Source organism: Sinocyclocheilus rhinocerous, unplaced genomic scaffold, assembly GCF_001515625.1.
Source record: "Sinocyclocheilus rhinocerous isolate Xijiao unplaced genomic scaffold, SAMN03320098_v1.1 scaffold688, whole genome shotgun sequence".
NCBI lineage: Eukaryota > Metazoa > Chordata > Actinopteri > Cypriniformes > Cyprinidae > Sinocyclocheilus > Sinocyclocheilus rhinocerous.
In genome coordinates this window covers 200849-221091 of record NW_015651641.1, presented here as the reverse complement: position 1 = coordinate 221091, position 20243 = coordinate 200849, and the positions used below count along the sequence as shown (strand labels likewise).

Sequence of the window (20243 nt, the reverse complement as noted above, 5' to 3'; positions counted from 1 at the left end):
GAAAAAAATGTCCTCCTTACTGGTATAAAATCACAGAAGAAATGCCAAGAATTCATTGCATCAACAGCTTAATAAAATCTACTAGAAATAATGCTAAGGCAGAGGATCTCAGCCCTGTTCCTTAAAAGGATAGTTTACTCAAAATTAATATTCTGTCATCATTTACACACCCTCATGTGGTTCCAAATATATCCTATATATATATAGGTAGTTTCAGTTTAAGCATATATATATCTCCTCCGTGCCATTTTTGCTGGATCAATGTCATTGGTTTCAAGCCCTAATTTTTTCCTGATTCTTTAAGTAGTGACATTAAAATAATAATTATCTTGCACTGCATTTTTGTTCTATTGCATCATCAAATGTAGCAAATACTCCTTATGCGCTTGTCAATAATCATCACTACAGTGAGAAGTGAGATGGTAGGTAAACTTATGTAAATTGCACAGACACAAGTATTTTTCCCAGAGTCACAAGGACATTCCAAATCCAACTTAAACACATACTGGAAAATAATCAAAAGCAAAAAGACAGCAAAAGTCTTCTGTCTGGTACAAAAAGTTTCTTCAGGAAACTGGTGGTCATGAGAGGTGCCATTGTAAGTTGCAATGGTCCTTCCATACGGATCTGATTTGATTGTGTATGCACAATCCATCTACATCACAACCATAACCATTTTAATCAATGATTACTTGATGTCATTACAAAAACAAAGTGAAAGTGACGTGACATAGTATGGTGACCCATACTTGGAATTAGTGCTCTGCATTTGAACCCATCCAAAGTGCACACACACAGCAGTGAACACACACACACTGTGAACACACACCCGACCTCAGGGTTATGGGCCCAGCACACTTCCGCTGCGCCACTCTGCTGTACAGAGAATGGAAAGAGAATAGAGCAAAGAGAATAGAAATGAGAAGTCAGAGAGTCAAGAAAGTACAAGTCCAGCATCATTTGTCTAGCCTCTTCCTATGGTTACTGTCACAAGCAATAGCAAACGTTTGCAGAAATGCATCTCTAAGAGAGCAAAATGTTTTTAAAGCTATAGGGAGGAGATTTCGGCGAGGCTAGCAATAGCAAGCTAGCTTAGAAAGTATTAGATCCCACCCTACGGTGGTCCATTAGTGCGCAACACAACGAATCCGGCACAACACAACAGAAACAAGCCACAACACAACGGAAATAAGCCACAACACAACAAAATTAGCAAAACACAACGAAATTAGCACAACACAACAGAAACAAGCCACATAAGTGGTAATAAGTGGCTCGTGCTCATCATCAGCCGAAAACGTTCACATTCTTAACTAACTTTTCTTTGGGTGTCTTCAATTTTAAGGCCCTATATGGTTAAATTCCAGAGATAAGGGGAACTCAAAACCAGCTTTACCACAGCACCCATCTCGAAACATCCAGACCCAGAACTGCCCTTCGTAGTGGAAGTAGATGCCTCAGATTGTGGGATCGGTGCGGTACTCTTGCAACACCATGGCAGCCCCGGTAAGCTTCATCCCTGTGCCTTCTTCTCACGTAAACTACATGCTGCAGAGAGGAATTACGATGTGGGCAATAAAGAACTTCTCTTGATGAAGGCAGCGCTGGAAGAATGGCACCATTAGTTAGAGGGGGCAGTTCATCCTTTTTTTAGATTATTACTGATCACAAGAACCTTCAATATATTTAAGGAGCCAAACATATGAACCCCAGGCAGGCCCGCTGGTCCTTATTTTTCATCCGCTTCAATTTTACTGTGACATACCGCCCAGGCAACAAGAATCACAAGGCCGATGCACATTATTCAGAACAGATCGACCATCATATCGTGCCCATCTTACCGCCTTCTGTAGTCATTGCTCAAATCAGTTGGGACATTATGGAGGAAATTCAACAAGCACAACACGATGACCCACCTCCACCAGAATGCCCTCCGAATCGACAATATGTCCCTCAAGCTCTACACCATCGGACATTGCAGTGAGGCCACACTTCGCTAAGTTCTGGACATCCTGGTATCCACCGAACCACAACCATGGTACATAATGCATTCTGGTGGCCAAACGTCAACGGGGACAATATTAATTTAATCAAGGCCTGCTCAGTCTGTGCTCAATCTAAAACCCCTCATGAACTTCCAGCCGGCTTACTCCAGCCTCTGCCAATCCCACATCGTCCCTGGTCACACTTATCTATAGGCTTCATTACAGACTGCATTTCTGTTCTATTGCATCATCAAATGTAGCAAATACTCCTTATGCGCTTGTCAATAATCATCACTTATTCTATCATCAGCCCAATTCTAGTGGTTACACCGCCATCTTGGTAATTGTAGATCACTTTTTTAAGTCCTGCAGACTGGTGCCATTAAAGGGTCTGCCCACAGCTATGGAAACCGCTCTAGAACTCTTTCATGTATTCAGAGTTTATGGAATTCCAGAGGACGTAGTGTCTGACTGTGGCCCTCAGTTTACCTACAAAGTATGGCAGGCTTTCTGCAAACAACTTGACATCAACATAAGTCTCACTTCTGGGTATCATCATGAGTCTAACGGCAAAGTGGAGAGACTAAACCAAGAAATCGGACGTTACCTCAGGTCTTACTGCAGTAGAGAACAGGAGAAATGGAGCAACTTCCTCCCATGGGCTGAATATGCTCAAAACTCCCTCACCCATTCGTTTACTGGTCTTACCCCATTCCAGTGTGTTCTGGGCTACCAGCCCCCCTTATGTTTCCTTGGTCAGGTGAACCCTCCACAGTGCGGCCGGATGGACGGGTGTGGGACAGTGCTCATGTGAGGCTTCAGAGAGCCGAAAGAGCCCAGCGGATCCAAGCGGATTAGAGAAGGCATCCCCACCCCAACTATCAACCCGTCCAGAGAGTCTGCCTCTCAACCTGAGATCTCCAACTTCGACTGCCTAGCAGAAAGCACAATCCTAGGCTTGGGTCAACTTGCAACAGCAGTATTTTATTTACAAAATCAAAGAACTCGGGAACACAGGATATGAAGAACACCATAAACAGCAACAATAACCAGCAAACTCAAGATACAAACACAGGGCAATGTCTCATATAATTATTATACCTATAGTTTCTAACAACTATTTGTAATATACATACTTTTTAAAAATTATTTTGTAACACCACAGGATTATTTTAATTAACTGCAAAAAAAAAGCTAAATGGTGATTAAAAACTGTGGTAAACCTAAAAGAATTTTTACAACAGTTACAGAATCTACAAAATACCTTAATACATACACTTTAAATTGTATACAATTTTAATTGTATTAACTTGAAAGTGTACAAAGAATATGTGTGACAACCAGTGGTGGACGAAGTACACAAATCAAGTACTTGAGTAAAAGTACAGATCCGTATTATAAAATATTACTCCAGTAAAAGTAAAAGTACTCAGTTTTCAATTTTACTCGAGTGAAAGTACAAAAGTACTTGATTTTTTATGTACTTAAATAAAAAGTACTAATAGATGAATGTTTATTTTGCAGTTTTATATAGGCTACTTTTATCATTTAATTTTATATTAGCATATATTTTTTTATAATCCTACTGCTCAAAATACCTGCGATTTCCCCAAAATAAACAATAAGGGAATAATGAATATAATAAGGAAAATATAATTAGATTTTCATAATGGTGATATATTATAAGGAGTAACGATAAGTTTTATGAAATGTAGTGAAGTAAAAAGTACGATCTTATGCTTTGGAATGTAGTGAAGTAAAAGTAAAAGTTACTCAAAATAAAACTACTCCAGTAAAGTACAGATACTTGAAAAATTTACTTAAGTACAGTAACGAAATTAAACTATTTCGTTACTGTCCACCACTGATCTGCAGTAAAACAGTCCTGTGCTAATGAGCAAGGTGGGTATTATGATGCTGTGATTCATACAATCAGACTTTGTTCCTTCAGTTGTCAGACAGGAAATGTGAGACGACAATGAATCTGTGGTACTGTTTTGTGAAACTACAAGAAAATGTGTTATGTTCAAACTCATGTCATGTCATCAAAGGTGGCACAGTGCCACGTGCTGTAGACTTTTTTAGAAGAGTTTAGAAGACTTGAGATTATAGATGCCTGAACTTTGCAATATGGAGAATATTGCCCCAGGCCAATGTTTTCCTAGCATGGAGAAATGCAGCTCATGCTAAATCATATGTCTTCAAAAAGACAAGAGGCTATTCTTTTCTTTATTTCTGTATTTTATTTGTTACATCGGAAGGCTTTATGAAACACCTTGAGTAACTTTATTATAGTAAGGCATTTACAGATCTTGTTATCTAATGTATGACAATAACATCAACTACATATTTAAAATAAAATGCTCTTTCTTATAATTTAGTGACTACAAAACATGTATGTGGATGTAACTAATAATATACATTACAGTAAATCTAACTGTATTAAAAGAACATGTTGCAAATGATACAAATGAATAATAAAATAATACAAAGTGAAACTATATTCTCCTAAAGACGGACTCTTAACTTACAGGCACACATAGTTTCACAACACAACTAACATGGCATAATCTGATCATATAATCAGTGTGATTTCTTCACTATTGGACCTCTATTATAAAATGAATCTGGAAGCATGACATTGAGCAACGCCCATTTTGAGTAACATGACGGCTGTGGTACAAAAACTGTTATCAATCTGATGTCGCCTGTACTTTCATGAAGTCATAAAGTTGATTAGTTTAAAGTATTTGCGAATATAACAGATTATATACAGAGTTCCAAAGGGCAATAATTAATTGTCTAGATGGTAGTGTACTGTAGATTGGCTGCTAGATAGCATTTTCCTTGTTGCCTTTAAAAACACACAGAATAATTATGTTCAGGGCTTTTGTTCCTAGTAAGAAAGCTCTTCCTTAGAATTCTCCAGTACGCTTCCTAATGTCAATGTCTCTCTTCAACTGGCAGGCTGCACAAGGCATGCAGAAGTAACTGGCCCAAAAGTCATTACACAGGGATCCCTGCAGAGATAAGACAAAATATACATATATATTAATTTGTGATAGATAGATAGATAGATAGATAGATAAAAAATGACAAAAGTGTGTTAATATTAAATGCACACTTGTACTTCAAATCTTAAAAGTATATTTTAAAAAACTACTTGCAAACAATATAATACTAATGAAATAAAAGACCACTTAAGTGTTAGAGAGACACTTTCATGACTGACACAACTTAAGTACGCTTTTAAAAAGTGCACTATGTAATAATGTTAAATTAAGAGTTTTACTTCAAAGTACATTATAAATCATTGCTTTAATATTCTTTTGTCATGCTTTTGTTGACTAACATACTAAAGCACATGAAAAATACTTGTACTTGATTATATCAATGTTATATTTAAAGTGAATATATTTTTCATATACCACATTGCAACTTCATCAGTACAAATATATTTAAATACATGACATGCAAGTTTCAACTGACCATATATTTTAGTTTAGAATAATTGCTTGTCAATACATTCGGCAGCACACTTAAACCATATTTAAAACAATAGAAGTAGTTATGAAAATACAGAATGCTTGTATTTAGTTCTGTATACACTTCGGATCGGCATGCCTAAACCGCATAAGCAGCACTCATTCATCTCACTGGCAATAGAACAGCCCAAACAAGGGAGACAGAAACAGCCACAACAACCTAATTTGAAATATATGACTGATGTTAAAGTCACGTTATGACTACTTAGACTTTATAGATTACAATGTAGTAACAATGTATTTGTTTAGTGCCATTGGAATCACTTACATACGCTTGTGTCTTCACAGCAGCTCATCAAGCCCGTGTGAAAGTCTTTGGGTTCAAATGCAGCCGGCTGAGATGTGACTTCCATGATCTAGAAGTAAGGAAATGTGAGGCATCGGGAATATTTATGCCGAAACACTTTTTTTTTTTTTCAAAATTGCAAAATTTTTACAAACAAATTTAGTTCATGTGAAATTTAAGTAGAGGATTGATTTATACAAGTTCCTCAAAAATTAGGTATATTTAAATGTACGTACCTTTGCCTTCTTGTTCGTTGAGTCCGAAAACTTTTCTACCCACTGAAACTGGCACAGAATGTCTTTATATACAGTTGGGAAGTCACATATTCAGACACACCCTTCAAATCTAGAGTAAATGTCATAAAAACTTTATACTGACAGTTGTATTGCGGAAATATATATTGCACTTCCTTTAGGTCCAAAGTTCTAAATGGTTAAAAGCCATATATTATGTTTTCTGTCACACCTTTTAGTGATGAAATGTGCTGCCACGTCAGTCATCCTTGTTAAGCACTGCTTTTACAAAGACAATGACACAACATATCATTATAGCTAAACATACTGTAAAATATTATTACAATGTAAAATAACTGTTTTCTATTTGAATATATTTTAAAATGTAATTTATTCCTGTGATGAATTTTCAACATCATTACTCCAGTCACGTTTGATCAATTTAATGTGTCCTTGTTGAATAAAAGTAATTTCTTCTTCAAAAAAAAAAAGAAAGAAAGAAAAGAAAAAAGAAACTTATTGACCCTAAACTGTTACTTCTTTATTGAAGAGTTATAAGAAAGTTCTACGATCTTAAATGTAATATTTCATTACACCTAAAGCAAAACGTAAAAAAAAAATAAATGAGGGATTTTAAGAAAGAGTCTTTAATGAAGGAATGAAGGAACTACAATGCCATAAAGAACTGCGAATGACAATCAATGACAATCAAATAAAAAAACTTTATAGAAGAAAATATAGAAATATTTATTTAAGTTCCTGATTGTAAGCATAGAAATAATACATTAAAAGCTTATTGCAAACATTTTAAAGTAGGGTAAATCAGCTTACATTCCAATCATTTCTTGGCATAACTTGTAATTATCAATGAATATGATATCAGCAATAAGGGAAAAAAATAATATTGATTACATAATAATGGAAATATCCAGTATACACGTCACAGTCAGACATGCCCCTGTGATGCCTGCTTACTGGATTCAACTTGGCCCAGACTTTACTGGGCAGTAAACGTTTATAGCTTTACTGACTTACGGACAAATTAAGTCACAACAAATTACAACACAGCTTTAGTATGTTTCTGTCTAATGCTAATGTCTATATATATGAATTTTTCTAAATATTTAATACAAAAATTAATTGTCACACCTGCTTGCTGACTGATACAGAATGATCAGGCTTGAAGATCAGATAAGTAGTATTTAATTGAAACAAAAAAACAAACAGCGATAATCCAGTAAATAAATGAAAATGACATCGAGGTAGCAACGTTAAGACAAGACAGCGAACAGAACAAAATACAGGGCTTAAATACTCAGGGCAAACAAAATGATCTAATGGCGGGTGAATGGGGTCAATCAATCAAACTCATTGGTAAAGCTGGTCAAAAATGCAAAGAGCAACAGAACACAATGAAAACTAAGACCAAACAGAACATAACCCTGACATTACTCCCCTCTCCCGGAAGGTGCGACCTCGCGCCACAAAATAGGCGTCTCAGTGATGGTCTCTGTGGCCGTGTCTGAGAGAATGGGCATTTCTGGGACAGCCTCCGCGGCCGTGTCGCAGGAGACCGGAGCATAGGAATAGGGAAAGGCCCTCGTGGCCGTGACGAGGAGACTAGTGATGGCCATAGTGAACGCAACGAGGGAGGAGGGTGAACTTGAGATCCAATCAGTCTCCGTGGCCGAGATGAGGGACTTAGTAGCGCAGGAGATACTGACATCTCAACATTTAATTATAATCAAGGAAGATTGTTGAATAGGTATTATTAAGTTAATCGGAGGGAGTTTGTCAGCTGGCCAATCTGAAGAATTTGTGAGATATTGTTAATGTGTAGAGCCTCTTACTTTATTATTAATACAAAGAGCACACAAGTGTAATAAAATAAACTGTATTAACAAAAAGATAAACAAGTAATCAACAAAACTACTAAATGAATACAATGAATGGTAAAGGAAATACAGTGCACAAGATGCATAAAATGTCAGTCAGTAAGTTGAATGTTGCTATGGCAGACTTACGTTACCTTATGAAAACCTTATTACAGTATGCATCAAAGAAATAAATGAAAGATTATTTGTTATTAACTGACAGCAGCTATATAACATCTAATGTAAATTAGAAAATCACAAACTGATAATGTACAACAATGCCAAGGTCTCTGGAAAGAGGTTTGATTAAGTGATATTTACGTTGCACATGGTTGTGCATTCATTTGTATGGTATCAGCTGAATTTGTATAAGATGTTCCACTACAAATAGCCGCCACTGAAAATATTTATTGCATATGTGTTGTAGTTTACATTTTAAGGTTTTCAAACATAGTTATTAATGGATTTGGATGGATCCTTGTGACCTCTGTTTACTTCAGCCACTGCTGTTGCAATCGGAAGTCCTACGGAATTTTTATGGTGTTCACAGGCCACAATCTTAGGAGGTAGTTTGGAGATAAGTGAAGTGTAGAAACTGCATATGGACCAATGAGAAGTTCTGTCCTTCCTGGGCATAGTATGAGGGCATTACCGCGGGAAGTAGGGGTGCTGAGGGTGCTGCAGCACCCCCTGGCGTGTAGCCCAAGAAAAAATGTGGGGGCTGGGGGTGCGGTGTTAAAAATAAATAAATGAAAATTTGGTTACAAAAAATAAATAAAACAAATTTTATTAATTTGTATATTCATTAAAATTCATAGAAAAAATAGCCTAAGCCTACAGTGACAATAATCAACAGTATAACATGAATGAAGTTTAATCAAATTGATTGTGAAAGTCGTTTCAACTTAAACTGACTTAGGAAGTCATTTGTTGCCATGACTTTTTGATCATATTATTACCTGTAACATGTCTGTGCCGGACCCAAATCAAGAATTAACGACCATTTCTACAGCCATTGCGAAGACACAACCGAGAAAGACCGAGAGCGTCTATTACCTCAGCAGCAACCAATAATAATAACAATCTCGCATTCTCGCTTCTACAGCGCTTATTTTGATATTTAACGTTAGATCTTTCATATTCTTGGAACAAAATGAATGCTTAAGGTTGTTGATTCAGTATTACTCTTAATGAAGAAAAAAAAAATCTTAATGTTGCCAGAGTCCACCCCCATGCCACCCATTCTTTTGTTTGGTTTTCTTAATGAAGTTCAACACTGTCAGCCACAGATATTAACAACGAGTCATCATGTAGTTTACTTTTAAAGGTGCGGTGTGAGATTTCTTAGCCATCAGCTGAACCGAATGGAATCTGTCGAGCTGACGTTTCGGTCCACTGAAATTAAAACCATTCTTTTTTTTTGAAAGCACCACAGTGTTTTCAGTCTCAAGGATGTCCACCTATGAACAACTTACAAATCAACAATAAACTGGAACAGGAGAAAATATTTTAACATTGAACCTGTTTATAATATGATAGCTATTTGGCTCCAAAAGCCCCATACAGTACTGATAATGCTTTCATTGATGCTGTTCACATTCACATGGGGAAACATGGAATGAAGACTAAATCTCATCTTTAGAAAAAAAGAAAGAATTCACTTTGCAGTAATTGTAACTTTGTTACAAATAGTAGAATTTGTCTATAGCATTGCATTGAAGTTCCACATACATCCATAATTATGCTTCTCTTGAACTGTATACATAGGCACAACACAACCAACAGGCCACACATAATCAGCAATGTGCTGGTTGCACCGCTGAGCCTCTTTTGAGCTATACATTACTTGATAACATGAATGTGGAAGGATGAGTGTTTTGCCAATTTTGGGTGAAATAAACCCTCCAAACTTAGTGAATGGAAACAATGTTTTTTTTTTTTAAGCCTAATTAAACTTATGATAGCAAAGACATTTTCATTACATTTCAAATGATTAACCTCAACTTTCTTTAATCTTTCATTTCCAAGAGCAATATGTAAGGACTTGCTATAGTAGTGTAGATAGATAGTGCTTCTTTTTCACTTCTCATGCTTTCAGTGTTCCATTACTCTTCCTTATTTTGATGTCTCTCTTCATTTGGCAGGCTGCACAACCTAAGCAGCAGTATGCGACCATCCAGTCATTACACATAGATCCCTGCAGACGCAAATTACACAAAACTGTAAATAAATAGGCCCTATCTTATAGATAGATAGATAGATATATAGATAGATACTAACTGGTATGTTGTATTTAGTTCTGTATACACTTCGGATCGGCATGCCTAAACCGCATAAGCAGCACTCATTCATCTCACTGGCAATAGAACAGCCCAAACAAGGGAGACAGAAGAAGCCACAACAGCCTAAAAAAAAAAATATATTTAAAATTAAATCACATCAGATGGATAGATTTACTTGCAATAGGTCAAGTATCATTGGAATCACTTACATACACCCATGTCGTCACAGCAGCTCATCAAGCCCGAGTGAAAGTCTCGGGGTTCAAATGCAGCAGGTTGAGATGTGACCTCCATGATCTATGACCGGTAAAGACATTTAGGGCATCAAGAATATTTATGCTGTTATTTGGAAAAAAAATTTCCTCCAAAGCATTTTTTTCTAACCTATAAACACCTATAGAATTTTAAAGATTTTGTTAGTTAACATGACTTTTAAATGTAGTTTTACTTATACAGAAAGTTTACCAAAAAATATTTCATTGCAGCTTGATTTTACCTGATTTTCCTTAGTTATTCCACTGTGCACTGAAACATGCACACAATGTGCCAAGATTATATAGGGCTTGAAACGTCACATGTTAAGACCCACCCTTGGAAATGCATAGAAAAAGGTAATTACAAACTTTTTTATTGTCAAAATATTTATTGCCCTTCTTATAGGCTCAAAGTCCAGTAACACTAGCTATAGCTAATGATTACAAATAGCCACAAATGTCTTTTTCCAAGAACTTGCTGCTATTTGCTTACACACCTTTGATGTTCTTTGCAGCCACACCTCTCATATCTGCCAAACTATTAGACAAAGAACAAAATATACATTATTATTATTATAGACAAAAAAATGAATTTTGAAGCTTAAAAATAATAATTAGCTATTGTAGAATATGACAAAAAAGCTATTCCTAATAAGACTGTGCAGATAAGGCAATGAAACATGGATACTACCATTTCTTAAAAAAAAAAAAAAAAAAAGGTTCAGTGGGTTTCTGCTGAATGTGACATCTGACATGGATTTTGTTTGCTCAGCAGTTTGAAGCTCAGAATTGTTTTATTGCTAGCTAAGTAAAACACTGTTGCCATGAATATAGTAACTACCTACAGTTTTAATGACTTTAAAGATTCAGAGTACATATAACCATACAGGACACACTGTTATTGGGCGCCTATTTATACCTGACTGCAATGATGACATTAGGACAATAAAATAATTGTAATTAGATAAATAATAATTCATAAATTAAAAATTACCAGATTGGTGATCTATTTAAATACACATGCGCACACACACACACACAGAAATCCATATGTGGAAACAAATTTTCCCTAATCCACTAGAAAATCAGCAAACTCATTCCAGAAATGAACGAGTCTGTATAGAAAAGAGCTTTGTCATCCGTGTGCGTGGGCCATTTCTTTCCTCCCCCGATAAAGTCTAAGTGGCTGGACTCCACCCTCAGAGTCAGAAGGACAATAAAACATTTAAACGTAAAAGAAAATAAGAATGTGAGCAATCTAGATGACTTTAACATCACTACTCACCTGCTGTTTGGGATATATACATATCACTTTTAGATATGAGCAGACTTAACTACATACTGTAAGATAACCAGAGGAAAATATGAGATTGCATTTTTGTATTCATTGGCTTTCGTGCCATTCTGCAGTCTAATGTATTTGTATGATTGCTAAACTGTAAATAAAGCTGCCAGATCACCGCTCACAGAGTTAAAAGGTAAAAATAATTGCCCATGACTCTTTATTGTAGAGTAAATGTGTCTTTTTTTTGTTCAGAAGTTCTAGTAAAATATTATAAAAACACAAACTTTGTAAAAGTATTCACCTGAAAGGATTTTGGGTTGTTTTCATTTCATTTATATACAAAATACAGTTTCATTAGAAACATCACAAAATAACCATCACTCCAACTCTCAGACATGACTATAAAAGAAAAGACTTATTTCTAAAGTATAAAGGTGTCTTCTGTACAAATGGCTCTGGCAGAAGGTATTTTCCAGTTTGTTTTTTCACTTTGCTGTGATGCTGTGGTCCTGTCAAAGCTTCATTCTGTGTCTGATGATCCAGTAGAGCTGTCAGATGAAGAGGACTCAGTCTCGTTCTTTTTATGGTTTTTCTTGGGTTCCTTCTCTTTCTCCCTTTTTTCCTTCTTGCCTTTCTTCTTGTGACTCTTGTGCTTTTTCTTCTTCTTGCTTACTTCCTCCTCATCATCATCATCACTTGATGAATAAGACCTGAGAGTATAAAAACATAAGAATATTATCAAACAGGGCAGTAATTACATCTAAAATGAACAAAAATCTCATATCACTATTCTAAAGGTGCACATGGCAAGATTTTTTATCTATTAAAATAGTTAAAATAATATACAAATAAATCTATGTATGTGCATATTTAGGAAGGACTAGGAGAGTCACTTGAAAATAAAGATCTAATAATTATCTATCTGCCTATCTATCTATCTATCTATCTGTCTGTCTGTCCAGATAGATATCTGCCTATCTATCTATCTATCTGTCTGTCCATATATCTATCCGTCCATCAGTCTATCTAGCTATCCGTCTATCTATCTATCTATCAGTCCATCCGTCTATCTATCTATCAGTCCATCCGTCTGTCTATCTGTCCATCCGTCTATCTATCTGTCCATTTGTCTATCTATCTACCTGTCCATCCGTCTATCCATCCATCTATCTATCTATCTATCTATCTATCTATCTATCTATCTATCTATCTATCTATCTATCTATCTATCTATCTATCTATCTATCTATCTATCTATCTATCTATCTATCTATCTATCTATCTATCTATCTATCTATCTATCTATCTATCTATCTATCTATCTATCTATCTATCTATCTATCTGTCTGTCCATCCGTCTATCCATCCATCTATCTATCTGTCTGTCCATCCATCTATCGATGATTATTAACAATATTCTCAGTATTCAGGTAAATGTGTCAATGAAATGTTTCATATATATATGCATGCACACAAAGCAGGAAGACCTGAGACAGAAGTGGAAACATAAAACATTGTGTGAAACAGTGAAATGACCTTTTGAATGGCTGCTGTCAAAGACCTTCTCTTTGCTGACAGCTACCTGTTCCTCTTCTTCACTCTCCTCACTGCTGGTGCTGCTCACATCTAAAACAATGTCCTTCCTCGGATCCACACGAACAAAATTATGACATTCAAAAGTCAAATGACCAGCTGGAGAAAACAATGGATGATGAAAAAGAAAAGAGACATTATCACATGGATGAACAGCAATAATAGATAGATAGAAAAAAAAGACAGACAGACAGATAAAAGAGACAGACAGAAAAAACAAAAGGATAGACAGACAGGAAAACATACAGAAAAAACTGACTAGATAGATTGATTACTATAAGGGAGTACGGCTTAATCATTGTTTTGATAAATGAACAAGTATATTCTCTCAAGAAACTCTTTGGTCATTTATGAGCGAGATGCTAACGGTCTAATCAGATTCAATGATCTATGCTAAGCTAAGCTAAAAGTGCTACCGCCAGACCCGGAGATCGGCTGAATGGATTCGAAAACGGTAAAACTCAACTGTTCAACTCTAGGGGAGTTGGAAAATGAGCCTATTTTCAAAAATAGTGGAGTGTTCCTTTAACTAGCAACACAAATGTTGTTACAGCAGCTAAAAGTCCAATGCCCATAAAGATACTAAAAGATTAGTAAACATTTATAAATATTTACAAATGAGGAATAGTTTCAACTTTAGATTGGGTACTGCAAAAAAAAAAAAAAAAGACCAAATGAGTAATAATTCATTAGTTAAGTTGTGTAAATAGGGTGAATTCAGGTCATTTGGGACACATTTTGCCATCGAGATGAATGCTCAAAGGTAATAATGATTAGTAAACATTTATAAACATTTACAAAAGTCAGTGTTACCATATAGATAGATAGATAGATAAACATGGTTAGGTAGATAGAAAAAAAAAACCCTGACAGACAAACAGAAAGACAGACAGATCTCACTCACGATATCCACATCGTTTGCAGCCTGCTCTGATGTTGTCCTTGTTTGGGCCTGTTAGCAAAACACATTCAATATCGACTTAGGACGTAAATTCATCACCACTTATTACAAAACCAATAACTAGCTGGAAGAAAACTAGTTTTCGTAGGATATTTCATCTAAACCTACAAAGATTTCAGAATTGAGCACACCATAAAACATCGAGCAGCTTGCATTATACCAAACATTGTTTTGACAGAATATCTTACACCAGTTAACAGTTACCCATACCTAAGAGTAAAATATGAAGTCTGAAACATAAGGATATGTGTCTGATGTGAAGATACTAATGAAGTGAGGGACACTTTCTAGAACATTCCTGAAGCGGCATATCAACAACAATCAGCAAAACTAGTGGACAATCCGTTAATCTCTGCAAACGCATACCTGGGACAGCCATGATATACTCGAGCGGTTACTGATCTAAATTATAAAACAGCAAAACAACTCGTCTGTTTTTGCTCCGCCGCTTTTCAAAACGTGAAATCCCTGTAATCATAAGCGGCTGTGATTGGTCCATCTTCACCAGCGCGGAGAAAAGTAACATCTACCACCTGGCAACACAATCAACGACTGCTTCAGAGGCTTAATTACACGTGGATATTCACTATTTTATATATTTAAAATTACACATTGAAAATAGGGCAGAGTTTACTATCCGTCATTTTAATTCTGCATCTTCTGATAATAGTCTATGACAGGATAAATTAATATTTACCATACTCCTTCTGCCAATCCTCCGTTACAGTAGGGGGCGATAAGACCGAACAAACGCTGCAGGAGCGAGTCAATGAAACTCTGGCGGCATGACATGATTTCGCTTGTAAACATCACATAAGAAAATACTTAATATTTGTTGGACGTGCTTGTGGTATGTTCTTGTAATACCTGCGTATATTTTGTACTTTTGCTGTCAACCAGCTTTGAGGGAAATATACACAAATAATACGCGTTAAAGATGAGCAACATATACATTCAAGAGCCACCCACTAATGGAAAGGTGAGTTTCAACAACATCTCAAACTCATATTCATGGAAAATAATGTAATATAAGACTTAAAAACTGATATATTCTTCTTCTGTTTTTCTTCTTTTTGTATCTTAAGTAAGAGTTATCATGCAACACTTGGTATTTTATTAAAACAAAGTAGTAATATTATTACTTGTATTTACTTTTTGTGTTATTAACCCTTTAAAGCCTGTCATATGAAATAATAGTTTAATAGTTTAAAAAAAAAGGAACAGTTTGCATGTGTGTTTTGTTGAGTATCGTATTTGAAGTATTAGGGTTTTATGGATCATATAATATGATATATTGAGAATATGGATCTCATATTCGAGGAGGGAAAATCACCACGGTTTTATTTATTTAGAGGGTAAAACTGAGCAAAATATGCAATTCGGTGCTATTGCTGATATTTATATGGCCAAAGAGATGAAATTCTGATAGCTTGTAATGTTAATCAATGAGATCTTTATACGAGTATAATGGACAGCACACACTAAATTATATGAATCAGTTGTCTCTCTAAATCTCCTAATAATATGTTATGTCTTAGTAATATGATATTTAAATGCTTAGTTTTATGACCAAAGCCCTGTAGTTTTTATTGTGGGGGCGAAACAAATAATGCAGTGAAATACAATGATGACTGAGCAAATGAACACTCACATTTTAACATTATTTCCCCCCCCAAAAAAAAGATGTACGGGTAATCAATTAAACCTAAAGACCTTACTTAAGACCAGGACCTTAATGTGGACATTAATTAAACTAAAATGCCTTTTTACTTGCTAAAAAAAAGTATAAGCTATCAATCAGATGACAGAAAGCATTTAGTAGATTGTGAGTTTTTTTTTTTTTTTAGAGGCCTTAGAAATTAGCTTATCAAATATAATACAGTAGGCTTTTTTTTGGGTAATTTTAGCTGTTTTTGCTATGTATATTTCTTTGTTTCCTGTATTTTCCAAATGTCACTGAAAAAAAAAAACTTGTTAAAGCACCAAAACCGTTGTATCTGTATAATGACACACTGATGTTTTCTCATAGGTCTTGCTGAAGACCTCCGCAGGTGATATTGATATAGAGCTCTGGTCTAAGGAAGCTCCCAGGGCGTGTAGAAACTTCACTCAGCTCTGTATGGAGGGTAGGTGGCGTCATACTGTAAGATATGCAGAAGTTAATGCAGACAAGACGAGGCACTTGTCATGATGTCATGTTGTTAAATGAAATACCTTGATTACTCATCGTAAACATTTGCCTCTGTTTTGCAGGTTACTATGATGGCACAATCTTTCATCGTGTGGTGCCAGAATTCATTGTTCAAGGAGGAGATCCCACAGGCACTGGGACGGGTGGGGAGTCCATCTATGGTCGCCCTTTTAAGGTTGGTCTTGACTTTTGTGAAGAATTGGTTATTTACAAGATTAAGGCCCAATCCCAATTCTATTTTATACCCCTTCCCCTTCCCCTACCCCTAGCGCGAAACGGAGGGTTAGGGGAAAGGGGAAGGGCTAAGGGGTAGAATTGGGATTGGGCATAAGTCTATGTGCATTTTGCATATGTTTGTATAAGAATGTGCAGGAAAGCATTGTAAAGGGTACTGTTTTTAACTGTTTGGGTTTTCCAATACAGGATGAATTTCACTCCAGATTACGCTTCAATCGGAGAGGTTTGGTTGCTATGGCAAACGCAGGACCTCATGATAATGGGAGCCAGTTCTTCTTTACTCTTGGACGGGCTGATGAACTCAACAACAAACACACCATTTTTGGAAAGGTGATGTTCCACAAAATGTTCAAGGTTTTGTGACCTATTTAAGGGGGTAGTTTCCCCCTTATGAATGTTTTAGGACTTTTTTTTTTTTTTTATAGGGTTTTTTTTTTTTTCTGCAAGGATGCATTAAATTGATCGGGAGTGACAGTAAAGAGATTTATAATGTTACAAAAGATTTCTATTTTAAATGAATGCTCTTCTTTTCAATTTTCTGTTCATCAAAGAATCCTGAAAAGAAATGCATCACAGTTTCCAGAAAAAAAAAGCAGCACAACTGTTTTCAACACTGATAATAATAATAATAATAATAATAATAATAATAATAATCTGAAGTGAATGATTTATCATGTGAGACTGGAGTAATGATGCTGAAAATTCAGCTTTGCATCACAGGAATAAATTACATTTTACAATATATTCACATAGAAAACCATTATTTTAGATTGTAATTATATTTCACAATATTACTGTATGTTTGATCAAATACATGCAGCTTTAGACTTATTTTGACTAAATTTTGGGTGAGCTGTTCCTATAAGTCTTACTCATTTATCCAGTAATGTTTATGAATATATGTTACTGATTTAATTTATTATTGTTTGATTTATTATTATTTTTATTTGTTTCATTGATTTCCACAGTTTGTCTGTTGTGCTTTTGGCTGCAGGTCACAGGAGATACGGTGTATAACATTCTCAGGCTAGCAGAGGTGGAGTGTGACAGAGATGAACGGCCGCTCAACCCACACAAAATTCGATCCACAGAGGTATGTTCAGTCCCCTCATGAACTGGCTTTATCGTTTAATTTGATTGACCTTCGTTTTCATATGGAGTCGTTGGTTTTGTGCAGGTCTTACATTCTCCCTTTGATGACATCATTCCACGTGAACTTAAAGTTAAAAAAGAGAAAAACAAAGAAGAAGGGAAGAAATCACAGTCCAAAGCAACAAAGTATGGCACACTTACACTCTTAAACTTTTATTTAAGTGATTTCTTTAATTTATTTAGATACCAGCATTAAAGACAACATGATACAATCATTCACAATGCATTTAATGTCTATGAAGTGATGTATGCTGGTGGCTCTCAAACTTTTTGAAATGAATTATCCCTGTTGCCCAAAGCAATAGTCGAAGGCCACAAAAAAACGGCTCCTCTTTAAGCTTTTTCTAAACAGAGACTTAGAATGCTGAAGTGAATTTAGCCTCAATTTATTTGATGATTCCAGAAGTTTCAAGAACTGTATGCCCTTCAATAAAAAGAATAGTTAGGAGGGAAAAAAGAAACGTGCTTCTTAAAATCAATAATACATTCAGTGTTTTATTATTATTATTATTATTATTATTCAACTATTGTAGTATTTATTAAAATGATAAATTTGCTTTTATAATTTATTTATTTATTTTTTAACAATTTTAGTAATTCAACTTCAGCTTATTTTATATAAATTAGTTGCTAAGGCAACATTTCTAATTTTCTTTTTAAGTTTAAGTTGATGTCTAATATTTATATTTTATTTCAGCTATATTTCAGTTAATAAAAGCAATTTTGATAGTTTAAATGTTAGTTTTAGTTAACAGTAACACTGATTAATTTAGAGTTAATTAATAATTTATTAATTCATTCTTTTAAGTCATCCTGAGGCCCCCTGTTTGAGAACCGCTGATGTATTCTGTGTTGTAATATATAACTGAAAATATTGATGATATTTGGTTTTATCCATTTGTATTTATTGGATTGTGGAAATTATTTGATAAAAAAAAAAAAAAAGTTTAATTTTGTATTTTGATGCTGTACAATGTTTCCATAATGTAATGTTAACCAGGAGAATTTTACTATAGGAATTTCAGCTTGTTGTCGTTTGGAGAGGAGGCCGAGGAAGACGAGGAGATGGTCAGTCAAGTCAGCCAGGTAGCTTTCTGTCCAATGAGAAGATTCCTCCATGGAGGTGGTTATTAATTTGTGTGAAGATGAGCAGTAGGTGCTTTCAGCGTTCTTGCATTCATCCGTTCTTGCAGACCATGAAAGGGAAAAGCAAAAGCAGTCATGACCTGCTGAAGGATGATCCCAAGTTAAGCTCTGTTCCAGTCGTTGACAGGTCGGGAGAAAAACCTTCACCTGAATAATTCCCCTTTCTATTATAATGTCTTTGTTACATAATGCAGATGTAATCCATAATTAATGTAAAATCTATTTTTGGTTTCTATATGTAAAGGAACCAAGGAGATGATTTTGAGGTACGTTCTCTTTGATTTGTGTTCAGTTCAGTGATTTCTGAGGATCTCGTACTGTGATTTAAGACTGTGTCTGTTATCTGCTCCAGGATGCAGGCGATGATTCAGAGGACGACAGCGATCGTGAATCAGAGAGAGAGCGGATCCGAGAGAACATCTCACAGAAACTAAAGAGAGACAAGACGGATGAGCAGAAGACCAATCCAGACACAGTGAAGAAGACCTCCCGCAGGTATGCCATCCATCTTGCCGCTGAGTTCCTGTTCTGATGATGTCATTTCCTCTAATTGCAGAATTGACATTCAGTATTGAATAATTCTAAGTTCACACAATTGGAATCATTCATTTTCAGTGAGAGTTGGCAAGTTGGATTGACATGAATGATTACATATAATCTATAACATGCCATTGTGGGAGTTATTATGTTAATGCATATTGTATCATATTTAAAATGCAATCATGTAGGGGAGGATTTTGGACCAATGTGATTTTGAGTTACTTAATTACAAACCGACAAGGTATAGGATAAAGTATAAGCCTGTGCCACAAGTGTCTGTGGTGAGCCTGAACTAAATAATTCCTGGTTTACTTGCACCAGTTTTCTGGGTTTTTCATTTGTACATCAAGGACGCCCAATCTTGCTCCTGAATTGTTTAGCTCCAACACACATCGACCAGCGAATCAAGGTGTTTCAGAGTGCTAGAAACTTCTTGACAGGTGTGTTGCAGCAGGCATGAGCTGAACGCTGCAGGTTATTGGTTCACTCCTGCTGTACTCTAGGTCAGTGTTTCCCAACCGGGGTGCCGTGTAAAAAATCCTTTTTTATATTTTTAAATTGCTAAAATGTTCAAAAAAGCAGCTATTATATAATATTCATTTCTGATGTCGCCAATAATTAGAGATGCGCCGAAAATTAGTTCACCGCTCAGGTTTCACTTTCACGTGGTGTGACGCTC

At 35.6% G+C, this 20243-nt stretch overlaps 3 protein-coding genes across 3 annotated transcripts in view; 1 reads left to right on the top strand and 2 right to left on the bottom strand.

Annotated features, from left to right (window-relative positions):
• Positions 1-3894: 3894 nt before the first annotated feature.
• On the bottom strand, positions 3895-6078 carry LOC107713287 (placenta associated 8). Its single transcript, XM_016518742.1, has 4 exons — positions 6053-6078; positions 5799-5886; positions 5566-5690; positions 3895-5005 (listed from the first exon to the last, which is right to left on the bottom strand). Exons 2-4 carry the CDS (start codon positions 5881-5883, stop codon positions 4901-4903), a joined length of 315 nt encoding a protein of 104 aa, XP_016374228.1. The 5' UTR covers positions 5884-5886; positions 6053-6078; the 3' UTR covers positions 3895-4900.
• Positions 6079-12207: 6129 nt separating this feature from the next.
• Positions 12208-14774, bottom strand: LOC107713259 (protein SREK1IP1-like). Its single transcript, XM_016518722.1, has 5 exons — positions 14665-14774; positions 14242-14289; positions 13281-13436; positions 13219-13231; positions 12208-12454 (listed from the first exon to the last, which is right to left on the bottom strand). Exons 1-5 carry the CDS (start codon positions 14675-14677, stop codon positions 12265-12267), a joined length of 420 nt encoding a protein of 139 aa, XP_016374208.1. The 5' UTR covers positions 14678-14774; the 3' UTR covers positions 12208-12264.
• Positions 14775-15040: 266 nt separating this feature from the next.
• LOC107713303 (peptidyl-prolyl cis-trans isomerase CWC27 homolog) overlaps positions 15041-20243 on the top strand; it is a 72381-nt gene continuing 67178 nt past the window's right edge. Inside the window, exons 1-10 of the mRNA XM_016518764.1 lie at positions 15041-15277; positions 16328-16424; positions 16552-16664; positions 16913-17056; positions 17721-17819; positions 17904-18004; positions 18895-18964; positions 19072-19151; positions 19269-19290; positions 19377-19519. Of these exons, the coding sequence (XP_016374250.1) occupies positions 15236-15277; positions 16328-16424; positions 16552-16664; positions 16913-17056; positions 17721-17819; positions 17904-18004; positions 18895-18964; positions 19072-19151; positions 19269-19290; positions 19377-19519 (911 nt within the window). The 5' untranslated portion in view covers positions 15041-15235. The remainder of the gene's footprint in view (positions 15278-16327; positions 16425-16551; positions 16665-16912; positions 17057-17720; positions 17820-17903; positions 18005-18894; positions 18965-19071; positions 19152-19268; positions 19291-19376; positions 19520-20243) is intronic.